Source organism: Notothenia rossii (assembly GCF_949606895.1).
Source record: "Notothenia rossii genome assembly, chromosome: 11".
Classification (NCBI taxonomy): domain Eukaryota; kingdom Metazoa; phylum Chordata; class Actinopteri; order Perciformes; family Nototheniidae; genus Notothenia; species Notothenia rossii.
Genome location: NC_136910.1, coordinates 3092305 through 3119092, shown reverse-complemented (window position 1 = coordinate 3119092; position 26788 = coordinate 3092305). Strand labels below are relative to the sequence as shown.

At 41.7% G+C, this 26788-nt stretch overlaps 1 protein-coding gene across 1 annotated transcript in view; it reads left to right on the top strand.

Annotated features, from left to right (window-relative positions):
• LOC307024374 (voltage-dependent T-type calcium channel subunit alpha-1G-like) overlaps window positions 1-26788 on the top strand; it is a 229603-nt gene that overhangs the window by 92778 nt on the left and 110037 nt on the right. The window contains exon 4 of the mRNA XM_079658439.1: window positions 12366-12499. Coding sequence (XP_079514565.1) covers window positions 12366-12499 — 134 coding nt within the window. The remainder of the gene's footprint in view (window positions 1-12365; window positions 12500-26788) is intronic.

Sequence of the window (26788 nt, the reverse complement as noted above, 5' to 3'; positions counted from 1 at the left end):
ATGTGATAAGCTAAACGGTATCCTTCAGGCTCCGGTAACATTGTATAAATGTATTACAGCAAGGTGAGTATAATATCACCTTTTGCTTATCCAGCTTCTCACACTTTAAGATAAACAAACCTGCACAGACTGCAGATAAGCTACAGGAGAAACACCGTAACGATCCATATGAGTGGAAAAATAAGGTATAAGTGTTGCTTTACCCGACGGGGGAGTTTCAAAGGAATGTCAAACTCTGGCTGTAATGTAGAAGCTTTATTTTGTTCCTGAAGGACACATTTCAATGGAGCACACAATGCTCTGGATGCTACAGAAACACTTAACCTTCGTCCGTCCCCGCGGCTACGGAACAAAACCACGTCTGCGGAAAACAAATTAAATCATTGGCAATACAATGGAAATGTAGAAAAATACACAGAGAGGAGGAGAAAGAAAGAAAGAGAGGAGGAAGGAGAGGTGTTGGCAGGCAAAAGCCATAGATGTGTTCAAGTCCATTCTTTAAATTGTGCTTCTGTCTTTCCTATAAATAATAAACTCCATGTAGGAAATGAACGTGGCAGCTTTGACGTCAACCCATTGGTTTCTAGACCCTTTGTATGCCTTGAGTTTGGCATTTTGCTGTTGCTATTATGCTGCTGTGTTTATTGTATTTTTGTAATTCTGGCTCAACAATTTCCTTTGGTATAAATAAGGTCTTATCTTATCTATCTTGTTTTTTTAGAGCCAGAAGTGACCATTTTTGGCAGAACGGTGGTGGTTGGTATTGTTAGCTTAGCAGACGCTAAGACGCAAGCTAATGCTAGCTAGCTTGTTTCGAAATATTCCAACCCAGTCTCACGGCATTTCCTGTTACGGCCCGTCCACACTACAGCTTCGACAGCTTCAAAAACGGTTTCCAACGCGTCTGCCCATTCACTTTGAATGGGGTGACGTCACGTTGCCTCGCTTTTCGCCGAACTGAATTGTGGGTAGCAGAGCGGAGCTTTCCTGGCGTGTCAGGCTGCAAAAGTTGAGCAATGTTCAACTTTTGAAGCTTCTGAAGCTTTCGGTGGAAGCGTCAGCCAATCAAATCATATGCCAGTACGAGCTCTAGCCAATCAAACCGCTGCTTGTGTGTCAGGGGCGGGAGATTCATGTGATTGGTTGTTGGTCGAGCTTCAGACACGCCCGCCGGCAAGCTTTTTTTGAAGCTGTAGTGTGGACGGGCCGTTATAGTCACGAAATGTATCTATTGATTCGTGTTCACCAACACGATTTCCCCATTTTTTTCGTGTCACACAGAACGATTTTAAAAGCAATGTAAATAATAACAAATTAGAAGGAAACACAGATTAAAAAAAATACAGTTTTCAGACACAGAACGATTTTAGAAGCAATGTATTTCTATTGGTAGTATGTTTCGTGCCTGCACCAAATCATAACAAATTAGAAGGAAAAAAAGATTACAAAATTACAGATTTCGGCTAAAAAAGTCAGTCATTATACGATTTAAAATAAAAACAAATAATCGTGGCTTGATATTGAGTAAGAAGATGTTTTTATGAACCACACAGCTTCCGGTCTTCCAAGACCCGACCGGACAAAAAGACGTGGTGCAGGCACGAAACACACTACCAATAGAAATACATTGCTTTTAAAATCGTTCTGTGTGACACAAAAAAAAGGGGAGACTGGGTTGAATATTCATCAGTATTTCACCTGATACTCATTGGGATGCTTACTGTTGCTAATAAAAACATGCTTAAACAAAATGTGACACTACTTACAGGAAAAAAGCCAAATGTCGTTTTTTCGGCGACCAACATTTTTCAATTCTCCTGTGAAGAGTGGGTCTCGACTGAATGTCAGATTACTGTCAGCCTGCCTTATTGTCCTCTCCACAGTGTGTGTGTGTGTGTGTGTGTGTGTGTGTGTCTGTCTGTCTGTCTGTCTGTCTGTCTGTCTGTCTGTCTGTCTGTCTGTCTGTCTGTCTGTCTGTCTGTCTGTCTGTCTGTCTGTCTGTCTGTGTGTGTGTGTGTGTGTGTGTGTGTGTGTGTGTGTGTGTGTGTGTGTGTGTGTGTGTGTGTGTGTGTGTGTGTGTGTGTGATGAAATCATTTGACCCCTGAGATAATAGCATTCAGACTTGTGACAGGCAGAATTTGCATACATAGTGGCTGAGATTTATTTTCGGGAGACGTTACAGGCAAAACGTTTTCACAGAAGTGACTTTCATGGCACCTGGAGAATATATACATCGATTTACAACTTTCTACATGTTAGGATAAGATAAGTGTGGGGGTGCACCCTGCCTTCAAAGAGGAGAGAGATGCACACATCGACCACCTTTGGTTATTTACAACTTATAATGCATATGGATTTCCAACAGCTGTGTGACTAAATAACAATAACAAAGACCTTCAAAATGGATTTTTTTCACGAATTAAAAAGTCAATTTCTTTCTCAGTAATGAGTTGTGGCTGATCCTTTAAGTGTTAATGAATTACTGACATCATCCGACTTCATCTGTATTTGTTTATCTTGACAAAACATTGGTGAATGATGTGTTACGTGACCTCTTTAAACGGAAAATGAGTTACTAATCACACTCTGCGTTTTGAGGTCAGAGGTCAGGTAATTGAGCTGGTGGGCTTTCAGGGTTTGGATAAACTTTAGCAGATTGGATATTTGGTCGAGGACTTCCATCTCCTTTAAAGATCTCCTGCCAACATGTTCCTGATTATAACCACGTCAGAAACACATGCAGAAATGTGCAGGAATGTTTCTGATCGTTCCAATAGCGATCATGTATATCTGATTTGACACTTTGAGGGTTTGCACTGCAGTCATTAGGGAGTGCCTGAGTGATTAAGAGCACTCAGAAGACACAGAGGAGGAGATGAGAGCGGCTGTGATTGTCACGAGTGTACAAGGAGTGGACCCAAATGCACGAATGCAGACACAGGATTCAAGTATTAAAAGTAGTCTTTACTTGAAAAGCAGTTGTATTACAAAATATATATACAATAAAGAATCTGCACAAATGCTTACCTAACAATAAACTAGAGAAATACTATTACCTGATCTGACCTTACTATAACTAAATATGTGGACAATGACTGTAACGATACTAAGATAAACATAGGATAACGCTGGAGAGTTTGGCAAAAGACACAAGACAATCTGGCAAAGGGAGACAGGACACTATTTACAAAAGGTAAGTGGACACAGATGGAACCAATCAGGGGCGGGGCAGACGATGACGATGGCGGGAAGTAAAGGAAACAGGAACGAGACAAGGTGAATACAAATTAAAACAGGAAGTGAAACGTAAAAAACGAACAAAAAATATTGAACACAGTTGCCGACACACAACAGTGATGCATTGATAACACACAGCTGCAGATGGTGGACACGTGTGTTTACACCCGCTCGTAGGCAATGTGAGAATTAACATTATCACACACAATCATTTCATTTCATTTTTATTTGTCCCGCTCATGGTACTCAAAACCAAATGTACAATAATTGCCACAAAACATTACTCTCCCAAAACACCATTGAGAGAAAAGGAGCAGGGAGAAGAATAAAATCTTATGTGACCTGCCCCTTTCTAAAAAAAACAAATACATACAAATAGACGGTCTGCCCTTCATAATAATATATATTTTTTTTTCACAGCGAAACATAACAGTATCTTAGGATACTAAGAGAAACACACAAAAAAAAATACTTATTTCCCACTTGACGGTTAACGGAAAGAAACAAAACAAGTAATCAATAATCAGCCTGAATCATTCTTCGTCTTCTTCTTTGATATATTCAGTGTTATAGCAGGAAAGTGCAGATAAAGACAATTCAAGAGTAGACTCAAATATGAAATACAGAGGCAAGCATTCTTTTTAAAATATAAAAATATAAAATATATATAAAAATATATAATATAAAAAACAACAACATTATTTCATGATTAGAAAATGAATAATAAATAGATATACAGAATGTAATATCACTGGATTAAAAAATAATCTGTTACAATCTGAAACCCATTCTTGCCTTGGCTACAACTCGTTTGTCCTGCTACCCTTTTTCTTCTTTAAAGAGGACATATTTGGCTCCTTTTCAGGTGCATTTTAGTATCTAGTGATTGGCCAACTGCTTAGAGATGAGAGAAACTGAGGAAACACTGGGATTCAAGCCTTTGCAGACCGTTTACATGCACTAAAACCTATAGAACATACTACAGGGAAGGTAAACCCCCCAAAAGCATGATAGGGCCTCTTTAATATATCATCAGGTGTCACATAGAGTCAAAGTTATTGAAAGCAATCACATGAAAAGTGGTGCATAATAAGCATGTAGAAAATTCCATCATCAGTTCCAACAGAGTGCTACGCTTTCCCGGGAGGAAAGATAAGAGGGAGATAAAGATGAGAGAGAGGGGAGTCAGGGGGCGGAAGAGGAGGAGGAGGAGGAAGAGGAAGAGGAGGAATGCCAGTAGCTGACATCCAGCAGGAATCCCGTCCAGCTGTTGCTGCAGAGAGGAGGGAGAGATAAGAGAGGCTGAGGGCCAAAGACATAAGTGTGTATCCCAGTCTATAACACTTCTATTTCTTCATTATATTATGATAAGACATTTTTTTTTTTTTATTGTACGACATCAAATATGTCAGTAAAAACCCCACTGGTGGATTTAAAAACAGAGGTTGCTAACAAGTGTCTAAGTGAGACGACTAAACGTCGTCACGCCCAACATTAGCCGCCTTTAGCTTAGCGGTGGTGATGTGAAGTCATGTGACCGTGCTGTAGTTCCTTTGTAGCCCAACATTAGCCCCCTTTAGCTTAGCGGTGGTGACGTGAAGTCATGTGACCGTGCTGTAGTTCCTTTGTAGCCCAACATTAGCCTCCTTTAGCTTAGCGGTGGTGACGTGAAGTCATGTGACTGACCGTGCTGTAGTTCCTTTATAGCCCAACATTAGCCACCTTTAGCTTAGCGGTGGTGACGTGAAGTCATGTGACCGTGCTGTAGTTCCTTTATAGCCCAACATTAGCCCCCTTTAGCTTAGCGATGGTGACGTAAGGTCATGTGACCGTGCTGTAGTTCCTTTATAGCTCAACATTAGCCACCTTTAGCTTAGCGGTGGTGACGTGAAGTCATGTTACCGTGCTGTAGTTCCTTTATAGCCCAACATTAGCCACCTTTAGCTTATCGGTGGTGACGTGAAGTCATGTGACCGTGCTGTAGTTCCTTTATAGCCCAACATTAGCCACCTTTAGCTTAGCGGTGGTGACGTGAAGTCATGTGACCGTGCTGTAGTTCCTTTATAGCCCAACATTAGCCACCTTTAGCTTAGCGGTGGTGACGTGAAGTCATGTGACCGTGCTGTAGTTCCTTTATAGCCCAACATTAGCCTCCTTTAGCTTAGCGGTGGTGACGTGAAGTCATGTGACCGTGCTGTAGTTCCTTTATGGCCCAACATTAGCCTCCTTTAGCTTAGCGGTGGTGACGTGAGGTCATGTGACCGTGCTGTAGTTCCTTTATAGCCCAACATTAGCCTCCTTTAGCTTAGCGGTGGTGACGTGAAGTCATTGACCGTGCTGTAGTTCCTTTATAGCCCAACATTAGCTTTTTAGTAAAAAAATCATAAAGTTGTGTTAATATGTGGAGATTATCGTGCTGAACAAAACATGTAAATATCATACACGTTGAGATTATTTTCTGCAATAATCCACATTTCAGTGTAGAAATCCCATTGGCTTTTCGTGGAGTAAACCAGAGAGATGCTGCCTTCTGGGTCCACTTCAAAAATCTGTCATCACTACACCACTTTGTTGGGCTTTTCCTGCTATGAAAAGTCAAAATCTCTGCTTTGAATAATGTGAATAATGTCGTATAACATTATTATAGTAGCATCAGCAGTCTGTAGGGACTCAGCTTGGGAACCAGAGGGTCGCTGGTTCAAATCCCTGAAGGGACAAAGCATAAAATGTGGACTTGTATTTGAAAATGTTTCAGTTTTGACGATTTGGTTCAAGTTCAAATCTTCCATATCAATTCAATAGCTTTATTAGCTTGACCATACTTACATACAGTATTGCTAAAGCTCTGTATAGTTGCAACATCCATACATCTAATTGGATATATGCAATTACATTTTTTTTTTTGGCAGTTTGTTACTTCGTAGATACTTCATAGTTGGTAGTCATGTGCCTATATTTTTCATATAACTTCTACTGTTGCTGTTACTAGTCCCGTACTGACAGTTTATGATGTATAACTGTACGTGCACACACTGTTATTAACACGAGCGTCTGGAGACTCTTTATAGGGTTCGTCTGGTGCACAGGAAGTGAGGCTTTTCCATTTCTGGCAGCAGCAGCAGCAGCAGCAGTTCTTTTGGAATAAATATAGACGGATGAGCAGCCTTATCTGCCACCTACACAAAATCAAAAGACTTTGCAGTACTGCCAACACGGCTTCATTGACAAATGATCTTTTAAAAGAAATGCAGGACACAACCACAGCAGCAATACATATGATATCAGTAGCAACGCATGCAGAAGCTGAATAGAAACAGGCTTTCGATGTGGCAAAGATGAATGCTCAACCATCACTTATATTGTCTGACATTGCTGGGTTTTTTGCAGATTCATCCATCACTGTTTCAAAGAGTTTTTGGTTGCATTGACTCCTCACAAGTTGTCATTTTCTTGGCTTATTTCACACTTTCAAGGTGGATAAAAGCCAATTTGGTGAGGCTTGTCTCAACCAGGAAAAGGCTGGATGATATTATAATTAAAGAGTCCTCTCCTGCTGATGTTCAGGTGTATATCAGTATGTAGTGTCTCTACTTTAAAGAGTCCTCTGCTGCTGATGTTCAGGTGTATATCAGTATGTAGTGTCTCTACTTTAAAGAGTCCTCTCCTGCTGATGTTCAGGTGTATATCAGTATGTAGTGTCTCTACTTTAAAGAGTCCTCTCCTGCTGATGTTCAGGTGTATATCAGTATGTAGTGTCTCTACTTTAAAGAGTCCTCTCCTGCTGATGTTCAGGTGTATATCAGTATGTAGTGTCTCTACTTTAAAGAGTCCTCTCCTGCTGATGTTTAGGTGTATATCAGTATGTAGTGTCTCTACTTTAAAGAGTCCTCTCCTGCTGATGTTCAGGTGTATATCAGTATGTAGTGTCTCTACTTTAAAGAGTCCTCTCCTGCTGATGTTCAGGTGTATATCAGTATGTAGTGTCTCTACATGTCTCCATGCTTTAATGCTCAGAAAGCTCTTTAATGTTCTCATACTACCTGTGCTGCAGCACCTCTTTTCACCCTCTGTCTGAAACCAGAGCCCAGTCTGCTCTGATTGGTTGCCTTGCCACTGCCATAGTTATGTCACTATGTTCTGTAACTTTGGGATTTTAGCCTTTGCCGACCATTTACATGCACAAAATCCTATATAACACACTACAGGAAGGGAACCCCCCAAAAGAGAAACAGGTTATTATTCTTTTGGAGATTTTCCAAAAGGGTTGCTGAAAATAAGAGAGATCCCTCTGTGAGTCTGTTCAATATGAGAGAGTGCAGCGGTGAAGGTGAATTAGGAAGTGTGTGTGAAATGAGCCGCTCAGCACAGGTCAGTGTGTGTGTCCCCTCTGAGGCAGGAGTGTGTGTGTGTGTGTGTGTGTGTGTGTGTGTGTGTGTGTGTGTGTGTGTGTGTGTGTGTGTGTGTGTGTGTGTGTGTGTGTGTGTGTGTGTGTGTGTGTGTGTGTGTGTGTGTGTGTGTGTGTGTGTGTGTGTGTGTGTGTGTGTGTGTGTGTGTGTGTGTGTGTGTGTGTGTGTGTGTGTGTGTGTGTGTGTGTGTGTGTGTGTGTGTGTGTGTGTGTGTGTGTGTGTGTGTGTGTGGACGCACAGTGACAGCAGTGAGTGTTACTGTAAACATGTATAAGGAACCTTTAGCCTGTAATTGTTGGTTGTTTTTTCTCCGCTGTACGTCGGTATATTAATTCCACTCCATGTTCATCAGCAACATGCAACACGCTTCACTGGTGTGTGATACAAGTTTCGGGGAATCAATTTCCTGATTGCAAAGACCGGGAAAGCCTCAGGGCGGGAAGTCATACGCATTTTAATCCCAGCTGTGCGTCGAGTGTGTTTGCATATGTTTAGCGAAAACCCTTTGGAAGGTCGAGCTTGGTGACATTAGTGGAATGTCAATATATAAAGAGTCCCTGATGGCTTAGTCCCATGTTGTATGTGTTATAGTTTGCACGTTCATGCATGTGTTTTGTGTGTGTGTGTGTGTGTGTGTGTGTGTGTGTGTGTGTGTGTGTGTGTGTGTGTGTGTGTGTGTGTGTGTGTGTGTGTGTGTGTGTGTGTGTGTGTTAAGATAGTGTCACCATCACCCTGAGTCTTATGCAGGCTTTAGCTAAATAAATAAGTAATTACTTCCATGAAGAGACAAGAGGACATGGTTCTGTCATTATCACAACAAAAAAGAAGAGACAGAAGAGTGGAGTTTAAGAGGAGAGTCGTTTTTACTCAACATGGCCGTACATTGTTCTATTTGACATTGTGAAAATATTTGTAAAGTGATGAATTATGTTGTAGGTTAATCTGAAATTTAGCATCTCTCTGGTTCAATCCATACAATTGCAACATGATTTCTCCATTGGATTTAGATTTTCTGTGGCAAACTAACTTTTATGATACTTTTTACCAGCACATTCAGAAAACCATTGACTTCCAGACGAGTGGACAGGAAGTGCAAAAACTGTACCTCATTTCCGGGTTTTAGGGCTTATTCCTACACCACCTTTTATGTAGGTAGCACATGTCTGTCACACACACTCTCAAGGTCAATTAGCTGCGCTCTGGGGTTTCCCAATTGGAAGATATATCAGGTGAGGATCAACACGCATCGATCATCACCTGATAGCAACTCAAGCCAATACCTCTGTGTCCTTTGGCAGAGAACTGTTACTTCTAGAAGACAGAACATTCAGATTGTATTCAGCTCAAAGAGGCCCTATTGTTCTTATTATGTGTGGTTCTATAGTGCATGGAACATCAGCTGGAGAGGACTCTTTAAAGTAGAGACACTATATACTGATATACACCTGAACATCAGCAGGAGAGGACTCTTTAAAGTAGAGACACTACATACTGATATACACCTGAACATCAGCAGGAGAGGACTCTTTAAAGTAGAGACACTACATACTGATATACACCTGAACATCAGCAGGAGAGGACTCTTTAAAGTAGAGACACTACATACTGATATACACCTGAACATCAGCAGGAGAGGACTCTTTAAAGTAGAGACACTACATACTGATATACACCTGAACATCAGCAGGAGAGGACTCTTTAAAGTAGAGATACTACATACTGATATACACCTGAACATCAGCAGGAGAGGACTCTTTAAAGTAGAGACACTACATACTGCTATACACCTGAACATCAGCAGGAGAGGACTCTTTAAAGTAGAGACACTGCATACTGATATACACCTGAATATCAGCAGGAGAGGACTCTTTAAAGTAGAGACACTACATACTGATATACACCTGAACATCAGCAGGAGAGGACTCTTTAAAGTAGAGACACTACATACTGATATACACCTGAGCATCAGCAGGAGAGGACTCTTTAAAGTAGAGACACTACATGCTTATATACACCTGAACATCATCAGGAGAGGACTCTTTAAAGTAGAGACACTACATACTGATATACACCTGAACATCAGCAGGAGAGGACTCTTTAAAGTAGAGACACTACATACTGATATACACCTGAGCATCAGCAGGAGAGGACTCTTTAAAGTAGAGACACTACATGCTTATATACACCTGAACATCAGCAGGAGAGGACTCTTTAAAGTAGAGACACTACATACTGATATACACCTGAACATCTGCAGGAGAGGACTCTTTAAAGTAGAGACACTACATACTGATATACACCTGAACATCAGCAGGAGAGGACTCTTTAAAGTAGAGACACTACATACTGATATACACCTGAACATCAGCAGGAGAGGACTCTTTAAAGTAGAGACACTACATACTGATATACACCTGAACATCAGCAGGAGAGGACTCTTTAAAGTAGAGACACTACATGCTTATACACCTGAAATGAGTAGAATAGCGCCCCTTTAAACAACATTTTGTTTTGGGTGGTGTTGACTATGCCTGACTGAACAATCTGCTCTTTCTTTGGAGTAGTTGCGCAGTGTTTTCAAACATCTGGACTGATGTTCGGTCAGTATTCGGGAAAGACCCGAGGCAGAATCAGACTGTCAGACTGACTCCTGGAAACAACAGTGCAATCCCAAGTGTTGTGTAACATCTGTTGGGATTTCCAGACAGGAATGTTCTTTAAAGACGGGACGGATGTGCCCACACACACACACACACACACACACACACACACACACACACACACACACACACACACACACACACACACACACACACACACACACACACACACACACACACACACACACACACACAGACACACACACATAAATTCCTGTGTGAACCTCTACATATGAACTGTAGAGCAGCGAGGAAGCAGGGTTTGATATATTTATACATTTCTCTGTTTGGATGACTCACATTTCAGTGGGTGTCCCGCGCCTTGATCTCCTTCCAGAGTATTTCTCTTTCACTTTGTTTTCACGTTGAGCTGCATTCCTTCCCCTCATCATCTCTTGTACTTTTTTTGGAAATACATTTTCATATTTGAACGAAAATGAATCCATCCCGTCCTCGATTCTTCTCGCCCTTCAGTCCGGTCGGATAATGATGAGAAAAGATGGAGCTGAAGCCAGACAGTCAGACAGACAGTAATGAGTTCAGGAACACTGATCAGTGCAAGGAGCGCCGTGCTCCAGGTTATTACATTCAACACTGGGGGGGCCATTTGTCACTTGACTTCCTGTTAAGGGTTCAAGGTGGCATCACGTTGGGTGCAAAGCCATCTTTAGGGCCGTCATGTTGCATCATTTATGCTGAAGAGTCCTTGAGCAACACACTAAATCCTTGCAGATGCCTGGAGGTTATCTTCTTTATTCTTTTCTTTCAAACCCCCGCCCCCCCCCAGTGAGCCTCTTGACGACAGGGCAAAGAGAAAAGAGGATTTCTCTCTGCAGGAATTAATAATGCATCACTTTACTGTCAAAGGTTCCCAGTGGGATCTTTCTGAAAGCCACATTTGACTGGTATTAGAGCTCGACTCATGCACTTGGAATGGCTGATAATAACGGGTGCTTTCCTTGGTTGCGAAAAAGGGGTTCAAATCTGCTTCATTTAACATTTCAAACATGTTGAATCAAAAAGAAAGCTTAAGAAAAGACACAGAACCCAGAAATTACCGTGATGTGTTGACGCTATTAATCATGTTACAGTAATTAGCGCTAGGGATGCCAGCGATTATTCGAATATTCGTTACAGTCTCCATCATCGAAAGTTGTTTTTAAAATTCGATTTTATTTATATATTTTTTATTATTATTTATGTTTTTTTTTTTTTCCCTGGCTTAGTTTCAACGAAAATATAGGCTAATGCTAATAATAGTAATAGTATTAATAATTGTAAATGGCCGTTGGTCACACCACCAGTTTGTTTTACCGTTTTACCCCCCCCTCTCCGTCACACGTGCGATTAATTTATTGGATTGAGAACACAACTAAAGATGAACAAAGGAAAGAAGAGTTCCTCGTGGAACTACTTCAAACTGACAAGTGCAAATGAGGTCAAATGCAAGAATTTGGGGGGGGGCGCACGAACAATCGATTATTATTCGCCAGGGCTGTCCGATTTTTGATTTTGATCAGGGTCAGTTTCTGGCATCCCTAATTAGCGCCACGTTCATAGTTTTGTATCAATGTTCAAAGTCTGGTAGATTTAAGACAGGAAGTGAAACCAGACAAGACACAAGCAGAGAATACTTTTCAAAAATAGATCGGGAAACATTACAAACCAATATCATGATAATCAGAAAGCCCGTCATCCTGACAACACGCTCCAATAATCTGAAATAAACAACTATTCGGGACAAAATTGGGTCTGTGTTCCCAAATACTGTCTTTCATGAACCACTGTCTGATCCATGAGAGCCACAGGGAGGTTGGCATTGGTTGTTTTGGATGAACTGTTTAAAGAACTGTTGGAAAGATGTCCAGAGACTCAGTGTGGTAAATACATTCATGTTCCCCTCAGGATGAAGGGCAGCAAGATCCTCTGACTTTTCATTTCTAACTATCACTGGATAAAGAGTTCAATTACTTTGCATTAAAACCAGTCATATCTGCCTCATCCATTGTGTCCACTTCCCCTCAGAATGCTAAGCTGTGTTTTGTTTCTCTCTTTCCGCAGAAATTCGACGACTTCATCTTCGCGTTCTTCGCCATCGAGATGGTGATCAAGATGTTGGCTCTGGGGATCTTTGGCAAGAAGTGTTACCTCGGAGACACGTGGAACCGCTTGGACTTCTTCATCGTACTGGCTGGGTGAGCTGCACGCACAAACACACACTAATGCAAACACACAAACAGGTGGCCAAGCAGAACCGAGGCCGGGAACACACACATGCAAAACATTTCGAGAATCGGGGAACGGAGTCACGAACGAGGACAGAATCTGGAGTCGAGAGGTTTTTTTTAGCTCCTAAATGCAATAGTAGTCTCTGATTTCAACAAGCTGCTGCAGGGGTTTCTGAGCACAGCACGAAGCCAGTCCTCTGAGTGACATCAGGCGTCCTCGCTGTGCGCTTCGCTGGGTTTGTCGTGAAATACATGGACCCTGAATGTCCTGTAAAAAAGCTTTTGACGCAGAAATTGGTAGCAAGTACCCTCTTAAATTCTTAAGTGCTGAGAATCTGTCAGCTGGGGAGAGAGCGAGATCAGATTTTACGAGATGGGGTGTAAATGCAAACTGTGTTTTCCCTTTCAACTTATTTACCTTGTCTACTTGTGAATGCTGAGTGCTTGAAAACTTCCAGACTAGAAACACAAATTCAAGTAAATGCAAATCTAGGCGCAGAAAAAACTTGGAAAGCCTCACGTAAATCCACTTTTATACCTTATAGACATACAATGCATGAACACACGCACGCACGCACGCACGCACACACACACACACACACACACACACACACACACACACACACACACACACACACACAACACACACACACACACACACACACACACACACACACACACACACACACACACACACACACACACACACACACACACACACACACACTGCTGCACAGTCAGCAATGCACACACACTGTCATTTCATTAAACATGTTACAGAACATAGCCTGCTGCTTTCAGTCTGACATTTTCATCACACCAAATCCCCTGCTGGTTTTTAATGCCATCCTTCTGCCACAGCTTCTGTTGTCCATCACTGTGTGTGTGTGTGTGTGTGTGTGTGTGTGTGTGTGTGTGTGTGTGTGTGTGTGTGTGTGTGTGTGTGTGTGTGTGTGTGTGTGTGTGTGTGTGTGACAAAGCATGTCCTTCAGCAGCTGAGCTCAGTTGCATGTCACCTACTTGGATCTGATATCACACTTTTAAAGCAGCAGCTGTGAGCTTTAGTCGAAGGTCGCTGTCTTTTATGATGTGACAACGCTCAGATTTCTCCTTATTTTTTAAAATCAGAATGAAAAGAAAATAGATATATTCAATACAAGTTAAAGTAGAGGTTTAATGAAATTAAGAATGCAAACAGAATTAAAATATGTCTATAAACAAGAAATTAAAGGGAAACATCTGGCAAATATTTAATATGCAAATTGTACTTCACTATACGACATTTATTTTACAACATGTACAATAAAGTGTCAGTTCAGCCCAAAATAAAAATACACACTTTCCTTTTACCTGTAGTGCTCGTCATCAGTTTAGATTGTTTGTTTTTAGTGCTGCAGATTTGAGCCTTTTTTATTCAATATAACCAGGTTCGCCTGTGGTGCACACATTGCCCCAAAACACATTTAAAAAATCTACAGTAATGTGTGTGGTGAATGGTTCCTACATTAAGCTGCTCAGAGCACGGCTATCTGGAGTAACTGGTCATGATTTGTGGAAGAAACATTTCTATATCTTTCTTTTTCTGTGGACAAAATTGCACTTTAAACTCAACAAGCCGAGTGCCATTTATTTCCATTACACTGCAGAGAAAGCAGATATCTCTCTCGTTCTTTTTATACCTGCATCGCTCTGCTGCGGGGGAATATGTTAGGATCATAGAAAGGGAAAGCTGCAACCTGATTGGTCGTCAGGAAGCAACTTATCCAGTGCCAGAGTACCAGGAGGAAGAAGATGGGAAATACATTAAGGTCTGAGATACAGGCGTTAATCCAGCGAGTGAGAAGTCGGCCAGTATAGCAGCTTCGGATTAAAACGGCAGCAACAGGCATGGAAACAGGTGCGTTACAGAGGAACTGTGGAGATATAATGTACCGGTGCAGGAAACTGGGTCAGCGTCGCCGTGCACGAGAGAATATGCATAAAGAACATATGAAATTGAGCTTAATATCACATAATACATCTTTGTTATGTATTGCAATGCGAGATAACGAATGAAACATTTTAAAATCATAACTCAGAAGGTCTTGTTTTTTGAGTTTATTATAATTATGCAGTGATTTGACTTCCCAACCAACGGTCCTCAAAGTTCATGTAAAGAAATGTTAACTTTTCAAAAGCAGGAACCAATGATTTGTGGGTATTTTTGCTTAAAGAAAAACATACTTTTTGGAAGCTTGTTAGTTCGTTTTTAATGAAACATCGAGTAATCAACCAATTCTTTGAGGTGATGAAAAGATGGCCTGTATGGAAGACATTGCATTGTTGAGTACAGAGGCGGACTGGGACTAAAAAACAGCCAGGGACCCTCGACCGGTACCGCCGGCCCACCTCGGTACAGCAAGGAAATAACACTAGTAAATTCTCAACTGGGGGGGGGGGGAGTGCTGGTGACTTATCCGACCGGCCCACATCGTCTGATCGGCCCACTTCAGTACCGGCCCGATCGCCAGTCCGCCACAAACTTAGGTTTCTTTAAATAGAATAATAAATTCCTAATTTTGACGAACATGGTTAACTCCAATTGTCAAAGATACACACTGCGGGATTTGATCACCCCGACAGGGCCCTCCTGGGGGGAGAGTGTCTTGGGATAATGTCCGAAACACTCGATGATCCCGAGGTCCACAACTGATGATGTGTCAAAAAAATGAATCAAGATCTATAAAATAAAATAAAATAAAAATATATTCGAAATGTTATGTAAAATTAGGATTCAAATTAATAAATTCCTTAAACGTGGGGCCTGCTGACCGCTGTTCTTTACGCTTGGTCTTAAGGGTCACCCGAGTCTACGGGGAAAGCACTTTGGAGTGCATATTCCTGTCTCTCACGTTTTACTTTTCATCTTGTTTCCAACTGTTTCAGGAGAGTGCATTTACGTAGTCACGTTGTGCCTCTTCACTTTTACACTCCAGGGGTCAGAGTTCATATGGTGGGGGAATTCCATTGGCGGTATGCGCCGGCCTGTGCCTTTACCCTGGACTTCTGGTAGAACTGCTCGGGTCTTGATAGATTGAGTGGGGAACTTCATGAGACCTTTCTTGACCTAGTACCTCATTTCAAAGTGCTTCACAGTAGACAGTTGACATCTCTTGAAATACTCACAGACGATTGATATCACATAGAATACAGTTACCGGTAAAAGACATCAAATCAAACCATAGACATATAGAAGGTAAATGTAGATTGTAGAAGCATCGGAGTGCAGCAGAGAGCTTCCTAAAAAGCTAAGTTATACAGATATGTCTTTGAGGTTTTCTTTTAGATTTGCACCGAGCAGGCTTCCCTGACGTCTATAGGTATTTTTGTTCCATAGCTTTGGGGCTTAATTAACGAAAAGAGTGAGATTCGTAATTAAAATTGAATGAAGATGAGGATGAAAAAACTCAAAGTCTTGGATTGAACTGCATTGGGAATATTTTAGAAAGAAAAACATGCTTTTTGGTGGATTGTTAGTTTGTTTTTAGTAACTTTTCTGTCTGTTGAAACATTGAATAAGCAAACACTTATTTCCGGTGTAATCCCAGGATGAATAGATGGCCTGTATGGAAGATAGTGCGTTGTTGAATACCTCATAAGAGTAAGATAAGAAATTCAAATTGACTGAAGATGAGGATCGAAACCCTCAAAAGCCTGGTGTTAAAGAAAAACAAAAAGATCAGCAATCGATAATTTAATCCGTTTTGCAAATATCTTAAAGGGGTCGCATTCTGTCCATCTTCGGGTTCATCTCAGTACGTATGGCCTCTCCTGTGACATGTCTCCGTGCTTTAATACTATCTGTCTTGGGACAGACTCTTGGATAATGCTGCGTCTCTGCGTTAAACCCAGACCTGTCTGTGTGAGAGTGACGGATAAAAACTTGGTTAGTGTTTTTGACTCTGAACAACTTGACACGTAAACAAGTGAACGTGTTAACTCGAGCCATCTGAGGCCACGGAGCAGAGATTCTGCTTTCACACTGTCATCAGATCTCACACCGCTCACTCACTCAGCTGAGCAGTGAAACCTGTGGGATCGTGACAGAGAGAGCCAAGCATCGCAAAGCCATCCAACAACCCAAACACAAGAGGGCAAAAAGACTTAACTGTTAAAAGTCTTTCCATCAGTTATCGTCCACCACTATATTGTCTCTTTAAATATGGAAACTGCTATCTCCTACATGTTTCTTTGACATCCCAGACACCCCAAGAGATGCCATATATGTTGTCTTTGCAAGCATTGGTGCAGGAGTGAGTCCTAACCCGCACATAAGTCAGTATTTCATCACTTCTTGTTCCCTCGTCTAAAGCTCAATGGTTTCCTGAATGTGTTTCTGACTGCTAGCACTACTACTTATGGCTACTCTACTAATATATATTTCAGTGGCGAACCGTGTCTATCACAACTGGAACTTCTGTAGACACCCCCCCCGCGGCATTATAATGTCCGTCTTAAGGGTACTCACAACAATTCCGCAACAACTTCATCTTCACCTGTTGCACTTTCAACGTTAAAAGCAATGAAACGGCATCGTGGCATTCGTCTGATCCTCTGTCTTGAGCCAGTTAACTAGCGGTCCTTCTAGAATACCCTGGAACCGAGGGGAACTCTAAAAGAACAAGCCCATTGGCTGCAAATCAATATCTGATTGGTTGATCAAACTGTCAGTCCAAACGTACGCTCTCATTCAGTGCAACGGCCAGGGCATTCTATCAAGGATGTAGAATACCTTGGTTGAAGGATATTTTACCCAGAGACCCAGAACAAGATCTGATTGGTCGCTTTCTTTTCTAACAGAAAACCACTGAAATGCGTAGTGCCTGGTCCGAGAAGGACAAACACATCAACGTAACACTGATATTACAGATCAACAACACAGATACCATTCTCATGTATTCATTTTATTTATATAATTAAATCAATGTTTTGTTTGTTTTATCTGAGTGTCCAGGGTATTCTCTGAATACCTTGAAGGCCCTGACGGTTTGCCACTAGTATATTTAGACAGTAAGTTTAAATATGCACATTGACATTGAATTGTATCTCGTTGCACCGTCATCGCTCCTATCTGCTTTCACCACTCGTATTTATTTATTTGTGTCTACTTTTTACTGCAGTGAGAGTTGCCAAAGAAATGTCGTTGTACTTTGTATGATGACCATAAAGAAATATTCTATTCTATTCTTGGTTGTCAGCCTGAACGTGAGCATGACACCTTGTTAGACACTTTTTTCAGATTTAAAAACAGTACTGCATTAAGCACCCCCCACAAACAATACGTACATGCTTACAAAATGTTTACTAACTAGTAACTATGCTACGCTGCTGCAAAGTACAGTAGGAGCAACAATGATTTACGATTCTCTATTAAATGTATGCTAATATGAAATGTGTCCCAGGTCCGAACTGCACCACTTGGGTTAATACACATACAAAGTGTGAGCAGTCCTCGTGATGTTATGTTATGTATATATGCTTTCTCTGCTGCCGCCCCTAAACTGTGGAACGACCTTCCCTTGCTAATCAGACAGGCTCCCACACTGTCTGTTTTTAAATCCCGTCTTAAAACCCACCTCTTCTCCTTAGCATTCGTAAACAAGTAGATTGTTGCTTTTATTTGTCTATTGTTTTTATTATATGGCTGTTTTTTTTTTTTTTATTATTACGTTTATTCTGGTTTGTTTTGTGTTTTTATGTTTTATTTGAAATGTATTTATTTTATGTTTTGTGAGCTTATCTCTCTGTACAGCACTTTGGTCTGAAGGTTTTAAAGTGCTATATGAATAAAGTTGGATTGGATATATAATACCTTGCTTTATATCTTGTTATTGTTAATTTGTAAATTCAACATTCTACTTTCTCGTTTATTTATTTTCTTTTCATTTTAAAGGTACAATGCCTTGTCTTTTTATGCTGCTGCAAAACAAACATGTCCCAAATGGGGACCGTAAAGTACTTCTTATCTTATCTTATGTTCTCTTGTGCATATTTTTTATTCTACAATTCTTCGTGCAAGCTATTTTCAGATCATTTCAAACCAAATGCAAACTGGTGGGGACAAAATTGGCCATGTCCAGAAGTGATGGAGACATGTCCCGAGTGTCCTCAGTTTCAGCATTTGAGATTATTTTCTGCAATAATTCAAAATCCAAAGTACATTTTATTGAGTGAACCAGGGAGATGCTGACTCCAGTGTGGGCTACAAAAACCAGTCATCCCTGAGGCGTTTTGTTAGCCGTTCTGCTCTCCTTCCTCCCCCCTCTCCCCTCCACCTGTCTCTCTCTCCCTCCATCACTCCCTCCTGACAGCGGGTGATTAAGGGAGAGACTGAAGACCTGCTGAAGAAGCAGCTTAGCAGTAATTATCCTCTCGGAGAGAAACAAACAGTTCATCAGAGCCTTCCTCCGCAACTGTTGCCGGGGTATATAAACCGCCCGACAACCCGTCGTCTCCTAGGCAACCATTGTGTCCTCATGGCTTTGGGCTATCCGTACTGATGAGGTTTTTTGTTTTGTTTTTAATTTGTACTTAAATGGCAACTCATGTAAACAGAAAAACGTATTCACCCACACACACACACACACACACACACACACACACACACACACACACACACACACACACACACACACACACACGCATACACACACACACACACACACACACACACACACACACACACACACACACACACACACACACACACACACGCATACACACACACACACACACACACACACACACACACACACACACACACACACACACACACACACACACACACACACACACACACACACACACACACACACACACACACACACACACACACACACACACAAACACATCCTTATACTTTAACTTCAGTAGAATTCAAAGCGTACTTTAACCCCGCCTGAATCGCCTCCATTGGACTCCTTTGTTAACTTCTTTAACATAGTGACATCACTATATAACACTCGTGCTCCTATTGGCCAGCGCTCCAACACATTGTACGTGATAGGCTAAGGGGCGGGACATCTCTAAGTGGTTGACCAATCACAACAGAGCTGGCCAGCTAACCAATCAGAGCAGACTGGGCTCTGGTTTCAGACAGAGGGTGAAATGAATAATTGTATAATTTTTTTTTGCGAGTGAGCAAAGGTTTTGAATACTCATTGTTTGTGTTTAATTTATTATAAAAAAAACAGTCAAATTAACAATAATCCCCATTTATACCTGCAACACTAAAACACCACCAACCCCTTTCCACAAATTCAAGAAGTCATTTGTCACATTTTAAACACAAGCTTGATTCTTTAACATTTAGCTGTACTGCAGATTTATTGCTGCTTTAAAGAATGAAGTCTGAAAAACCTGAAATGTTTGTAAAAGCGTCCAAAACAAGCCGTAGAAACACCAGATTCTACACGCGATGAGTTCATTTCTGGACTCCAGGTCGAATGAGTTGTTGAGAGAGTGTTGTTATTTATTGATGTATTTATTTATCGACCGGTGCAGTGGAGCAGTCGATAGAGGAGGGAGTCTGAAGAGAAGAATACCGCAGCTGACAGGACAGCCTCTCCATGCAGCAGCATCGACCAGACTTAACACTCTCTCTGAGGCTGGAGGGACGAAGAGGATAAACAAGGAGGAAGAGGAAGGAGAAGGGATTGACAGAGAAAAGGCAGAAGGAGAGAGGAAGAAGGAGAGAGGAAGAGGAAGGAGAAGGGATTGACAGACAAAAGGCAGAAGGAGAGAGGAAGAAGGAGAGAGGAAGAGGAAGGAGAAGGGATTGACAGAGAAAAGGCAGAAGGAGAGAGGAAGAGGAAGAAGGAGAGAGGAAGAGGAAGGAGAAGGGATTGACAGAGAAAAGGCAGAAGGAGAGAGGAAGAGGAAGAAGGAGAGAGGAAGAGGAAGGAGAAGGGATTGACAGAAAAAAGGCAGAAGGAGAGAGGAAGAAGGAGAGAGGAAGAGGAAGGAGAAGGGATTGACAGAGAAAAGGCAGAAAGAGAGAGGAAGAGGAAGGAGAAGGGATTGACAGAGAAAAGGCAGAAGGAGAGAGGAAGAGGAAGAAGGAGAGAGGAAGAGGAAGAAGGAGAGAGGAAGAGGAAGGAGAAGGGATTGACAGAGAAAAGGCAGAAGGAGAGAGGAAGAGGAAGAAGGAGAGAGGAAGAGGAAGGAGAAGGGATTGACAGAGAAAAGGCAGAAGGAGAGAGGAAGAGGAAGAAGGAGAGAGGAAGAGGAAGGAGAAGGGATTGACTGAGAAAAGGCAGAAGGAGAGAGGAAGAAGGAGAGAGGAAGAGGAAGGAGAAGGGATTGACAGAGAAAAGGCAGAAGGAGAGAGGAAGAGGAAGAAGGAGAGAGGAAGAGGAAGGAGAAGGGATTGACAGAGAAAAGGCAGAAGGAGAGAGGAAGAAGGAGAGAGGAAGAGGAAGGAGAAGGGATCGACAGAGAAAAGGCAGAAGGAGAGAGGAAGAAGGAGAGAGGAAGAGGAAGGAGAAGGGATTGACAGAGAAAAGGCAGAAGGAGAGAGGAAGAAGGAGAGAGGAAGAGGAAGGAGAAGGGATTGACAGAGAAAAGGCAGAAGGAGAGAGGAAGAGGAAGAAGGAGAGAGGAAGAGGAAGGAGAAGGGATTAACAGAGAAAAGGCAGAAGGAGAGAGGAAGAAGGAGAGAGGAAGAGGAACACTCGGGTCGATAAGCACACAGGATGCTCTCTTTGCTGCAACAGTCAGTTCGGATGAATAACATTTTGCTATATCTGGTTTATTCCTCCAAAAACAGATCGATATGTGTTTTCAGATCAAAGCTAAATATTACAAAATGTCATCAGTGAACAAAAGAAAGGAGTAGATAGAGATGTCATTCCACCAAGTGACGCTATCGATAAATAATGAAACAAAACATGACCATAAGAAAGGAAGTCAAAGTGTGTCAGGGTGAGCATCCTTACAGTAACTTTGATCTACAGCGTACATGACGAGATACAGACATATCTCAAATGACAAAATGATCTCGTGAACGGATACAAATAAAGAGGATGCTTGAGGCAGGCCTGAGTGAACTGTGTGCTTCGTCATGAAAGGAAGGACTTTGATCTCATGTTAGATGTTGCAGGGTTAGGGTAAGAACCCACTTACAACAAATCCATGTCTTTAAAATGTGATATCGTGTAATCCTTTAATCATCCCCTGCAGTACGACATGGTGATCCAGCCAATAGCTGTGAGGGTGTTCCAGTCTGAGTCAGGGAGCAGGATGAAGCGTCTGAATATACTCGTGAAACACGAACGTGGTTTTTACCAACACAAAAGTCTCAAAATAACAAACAAATAACATTTCATGAGGTCAACTTTCTGAATTTGCGCTTGATAAACTGTGTCCTCGTTCTCCTCACTTTAAAATGACCTGGGGTTTCCCTTCCTCTTAGTGTGTTATATGCAGATGGTTTTAGTGCATGTAAATGGTGTTCAAAGGCTAACATCCCAAAAGGAATCCCTTTGCATAAAACATTCTCAAATTCCACACTTGTTGCAACTTCACTTCCCAAATAACGTTTACCAACTCATTCAAATAAAAGTAATTTAGGAATAAGTAACAAGTGTTTGGGTAATTATGAACTTTTTAATTATATTTAAACTCGATGCTGGAGCCACATTGCATGGTGCAACTCATCTTGATATTAAAATACACACCATTCAAATACATCTACATTTAATAATTAATTAATTTAGTGGTTTTTATCAACAAAATTACTACAATTAATTGATATTTCAGGAGGTAAACTTTCTTAATTTGCGCTCGGTAAACTGTGTCCTCACTTTAAAAGGACCCTATTCTGCTTTTTGGGGGTTTCTCTTCCCTTTAGTGTGTTATATGCAGAAGGTTTTAGTGCATGTAAATGGTCTTCAGAGGCTAAAATCCCAAAAGGGATCCCTTTCCATAAAACATTCTCAAATGCAACCGTTATTGCAAGTTCAATTTCCAAATAACGTTTACCAACTCATTCAAATAAAAGTAATTTAGGAATAAGTAACAACTCTTTAGGCAATTATGAACTTTTTAATTATATTTAAACTTTATGTTGGAGCCACATTGCATGGTGCAACTCATCTAATTATCAAAATACACACAATCTACATGAATCTACATTTAATGTACACATAGCCGGTGTAACAGCATGCCGTTTTGATCACGACACAAACGTGTTTCACAAGCAGTGTCCTCCGTTATTGTTTCCCCGTCACCTTGTCTGTTCTGTCCCGAAGCTGGATCTGATCCAAAGTGTCCTCGATAAATCAAGAGGAGACGTTTCTCCCTCACCTCCTTTAATGCGTCGCAATCACAGGTCTGAAGGAGACGGTTTAAGGTGCTAAGCTTGCATTTTAAATACCGATATATCATGGGGGAAATTAACAGAGGGACCTTTGGTGTCATTAAATGATTGAGCCCACGTGGTCAAGGTGATGGGGGGATCATATTCTCCACATTGAGCCAGAAGGTTCCTCAAAGTCACTCTAAGGATGCTCATCCTGTGACTTTCTTATTTGGAGCATCTTTTGTCATGGTCATTATTTATTGATTAAGGTTACAGATGAAGTTCATATCATTCTGATGCTCAGGTGTATATCAGTATGTAGTGACAGGCTTTTGCAGACCATTGACATGCACTAAGACCTACAGTACACACTATAGGAAAGGGAAAACCCCAAAAAGCAGAGGTTGTGAGGTTGCTTTCGGACGTGAGCACTTCTTCTCTTCTCTTGGTGTCCTTACCCCCATGGACTCTCCTCCATTAGCTAGATAGTCTCATCACTACAAGTGGGTCAGCAGATCGGCCATAGATGATTAGTCAGGGGGGAAAGGGAAGGTAGAAGAAGAGATAAGAATCATGTGAGCAGAATATTTTAAAGCGTCACAAAGAGGTATCTGCTTGTTAAGCTATGCCTGCACAAATGACATGATGTAGTGTTGAGGTGTGTGTTGGCTGCAGGACATGATGTAGTGTTGTAGGAGAGCATCCTGCAGCCTCAGTTATTCATCAGTCACTGCAGGGAAACCCTCTCCGTGCACAGAAAGTGAATTCTCTCAGAGTGCAGGGTGTATTCATGAGTTGTGTGTGCTGTGCATGCAGAATGTAATGCAATGAAGTCATCATGAAGTGGCTTCAACAGGAGAGCAGGGCAGAGCGTACGTTACCTTGAAGGCAAAACAAAAAGCCCATTGCCTGATCGTACATAAGATAAGATAATAATGTTCTTTATATACATCTTAATTGCTGCTAGCACTTGGAAGTAATTCAACATAGCAACATGTTTTCTTCTGGATTTAGTTTCTTACTTTGTTATTGTGATTACTGACAGGATTGTACATTCATTATAATATCTGCAGAGTATTCACATCCAACCACTTCAAAATGACCATTTCAATCCTGTCATGGATCCCAAACCTCACGGTGCGACCAACAACCAATCACATGAATCTCCCGCCCCGGACACACAAGCACGCGGTTTGATTGGCTAGCGCTTGTACTGGCATATGATTTGATTGGCTGGCGCTTCCATCTCGACTTTCGAAGCGAGCAACGGAGGCAAAGCGACGCGACGGAACCACAATGCAGTTCGGCAAAGCGTGACATCACCACATTCAAAGTGAATGGGAAGCGTCTCCGTTGAAGCATGTGACGCTGCCGAGTGGACGTACAGTAACGGTCCGTCCACACAGCAGCTTTAAAAAAATCTTGAAAATCTTGGAGCTGGGCGTTTCTGAGAGCTTGGGGATTTTTTGCGAGCAACGCGACCAACAACCAATCACATGAATCTCCCGCCCCCGACATGAAAGGCAAAAAACCCCGGGGATTTTATGCGAGCAATATATATATATATATATATAAACTCCCCAAACAGGTGAAAACCTACCAGTTTCACCCACTGTCTCTGCCACCTCCCTCCATGCCTGGTTCCTCCGGTTTGTATCCCGGTAAATAGTTCTGGTCGTAAAGAACCGGGTGATTTGCTACCGTAATTTCTCGTTTGGAATATGAGGAAATGAACTGCGGTCTGGCTCTCCCAGTTTGCACGCGGTTTGATTGGCTAGCGCTTGTACTGTCAGATTTGCATAAACGGGATTTGATTGGCTGACGCTTCCAGCTCAGCTTCAAAAGTTGAACATTGCTCAACTTTTGAATCCTGAAAATCTTGAAAATCCTGGAAATCTTCTCTTTGCTTCCCACAATGCAGTTCGGCGAAAAGCGAGGCAAAGTGACGTCACCCCCATTCAAAGTCAATGGGCAGAGAAGCGTTGGAAGATTTTTTTAAAGCTGCTGTGCGGACGTACCGTTAGACACTCGAGACATAACAAGATCAAACTAAATAGAAACAGACACTGCTGATTGAAGGAATTATTATATTGTTTTATAACAGTATAAAAGCCAGAATACTTGCGTCAAGTCCGCCAAGAGTGTTTCTGTCTCAAGAACAACAGACTATACCTTTGGACCTTTTACAATCACATGTTACAAGATCCTATGCTAAATGACACACTGCAAACAGACATGTGCACATTCCTGGTACTGAGGTTCCTCGTGAGCATGGCTTACAACACATGATCATATAATATGGATTATTTCAACAAATCCTGTGTGGGAGTTCAAGACCTCTGACTTCCCCCTCCTGAGGGCATGCGTATGAAGAAGCAGCAGCAGCAGGATTGGACCATGACTGTGGAGAATAAGTTGGTGAACATTTGTGTTAGATAAGCAGCAGAGTGGGCTGATGGCAGAACGTGTTGCTGATGAAAGGCTTTCAATCTGATTCAACACTCCATCTGTCTGTTCCTCGCTGCACGTCTCCCTCCTCACACTACATGCACTCGCTTCGATATCACCACACTCTGAATATTAGCTGGTGCCTGTGCTCTGCCCTGCATTGTCTTTTCAAATGTGCACTGCAACACAACAAGAAAAGCTCGGTTTAATGGTGCCCACACTGTCATTTCAACACACACACACACACACACACACACACACACACACACACACACACACACACACACACACACACACACACACACACACACACACCCATCACTCATAATGAATGTGCGGAGGAACATCCAGTGTGACAGTTTTCCTGTCGACGGTGTGAAGGCGAATCAAAGGCAGACAATATGTGAATAAAGGAATATCAGCGGAGACGACGGATGACTTATGAGTTCATAATAAATGATTAACGACAAGACCTATTAAGATGGAGCTTTGTGCAGCTGACAGTGATGATGAAGCAGGCCGATAAGAAAGCCACTATGGAGTTCAATAAAAACTGAGGTTAGAGTGTGGATCCATCAAATAACCCACCGGAAAGTATTCATGGTTTTAAAAAGGTCATTTTATGCTTTTGGTGCTTTTTCCTTTCCTGCATTGTGTTATATATACAGGAGAGGACTCTTTAAAGTAAAGACACTACATACTGATATACACCTGAACATCAGCAGGAGAGGACTCTTTAAAGTAGAGACACTACATACTGATATACACCTGAACATCAGCAGGAGAGGACTCTTTAAAGTAGAGACACTACATACTGATATACAGCTGAACATCAGCAGGAGAGGACTCTTTAAAGTAGAGACACTACATACTGATATACACCTGAACATCAGCAGGAGAGTACTCTTTAAAGTAGAGACACTACATACTGATATACACCTGAACATCAGCAGGAGATGACTCTTTAAAGTAGAGACACTACATACTGATATACACCTGAACATCAGCAGGAGAGGACTCTTTAAAGTAGAGACACTACATACTGATATACACCTGAACATCAGCAGGAGAGGACTCTTTAAAGTAGAGACACTACATACTGATATACACCTGAACATCAGCAGGAGAGGACTCTTTAAAGTAGAGACACTACATACTGATATACACCTGAACATCAGCAGGAGAGTACTCTTTAAAGTAGAGACACTACATACTGATATACACCTGAACATCAGCAGGAGAGGACTCTTTAAAGTAGAGACACTACATACTGATGTACACCTGAACATCAGCAGGAGAGGACTCTTTAAAGTAGAGACACTACATACTGATATACACCTGAACATCAGCAGGAGAGGACTCTTTAAAGTAGAGACACTACATACTGATGTACACCTGAACATCAGCAGGAGAGGACTCTTTAAAGTAGAGACACTACATACTGATATACACCTGAACATCAGCAGGAG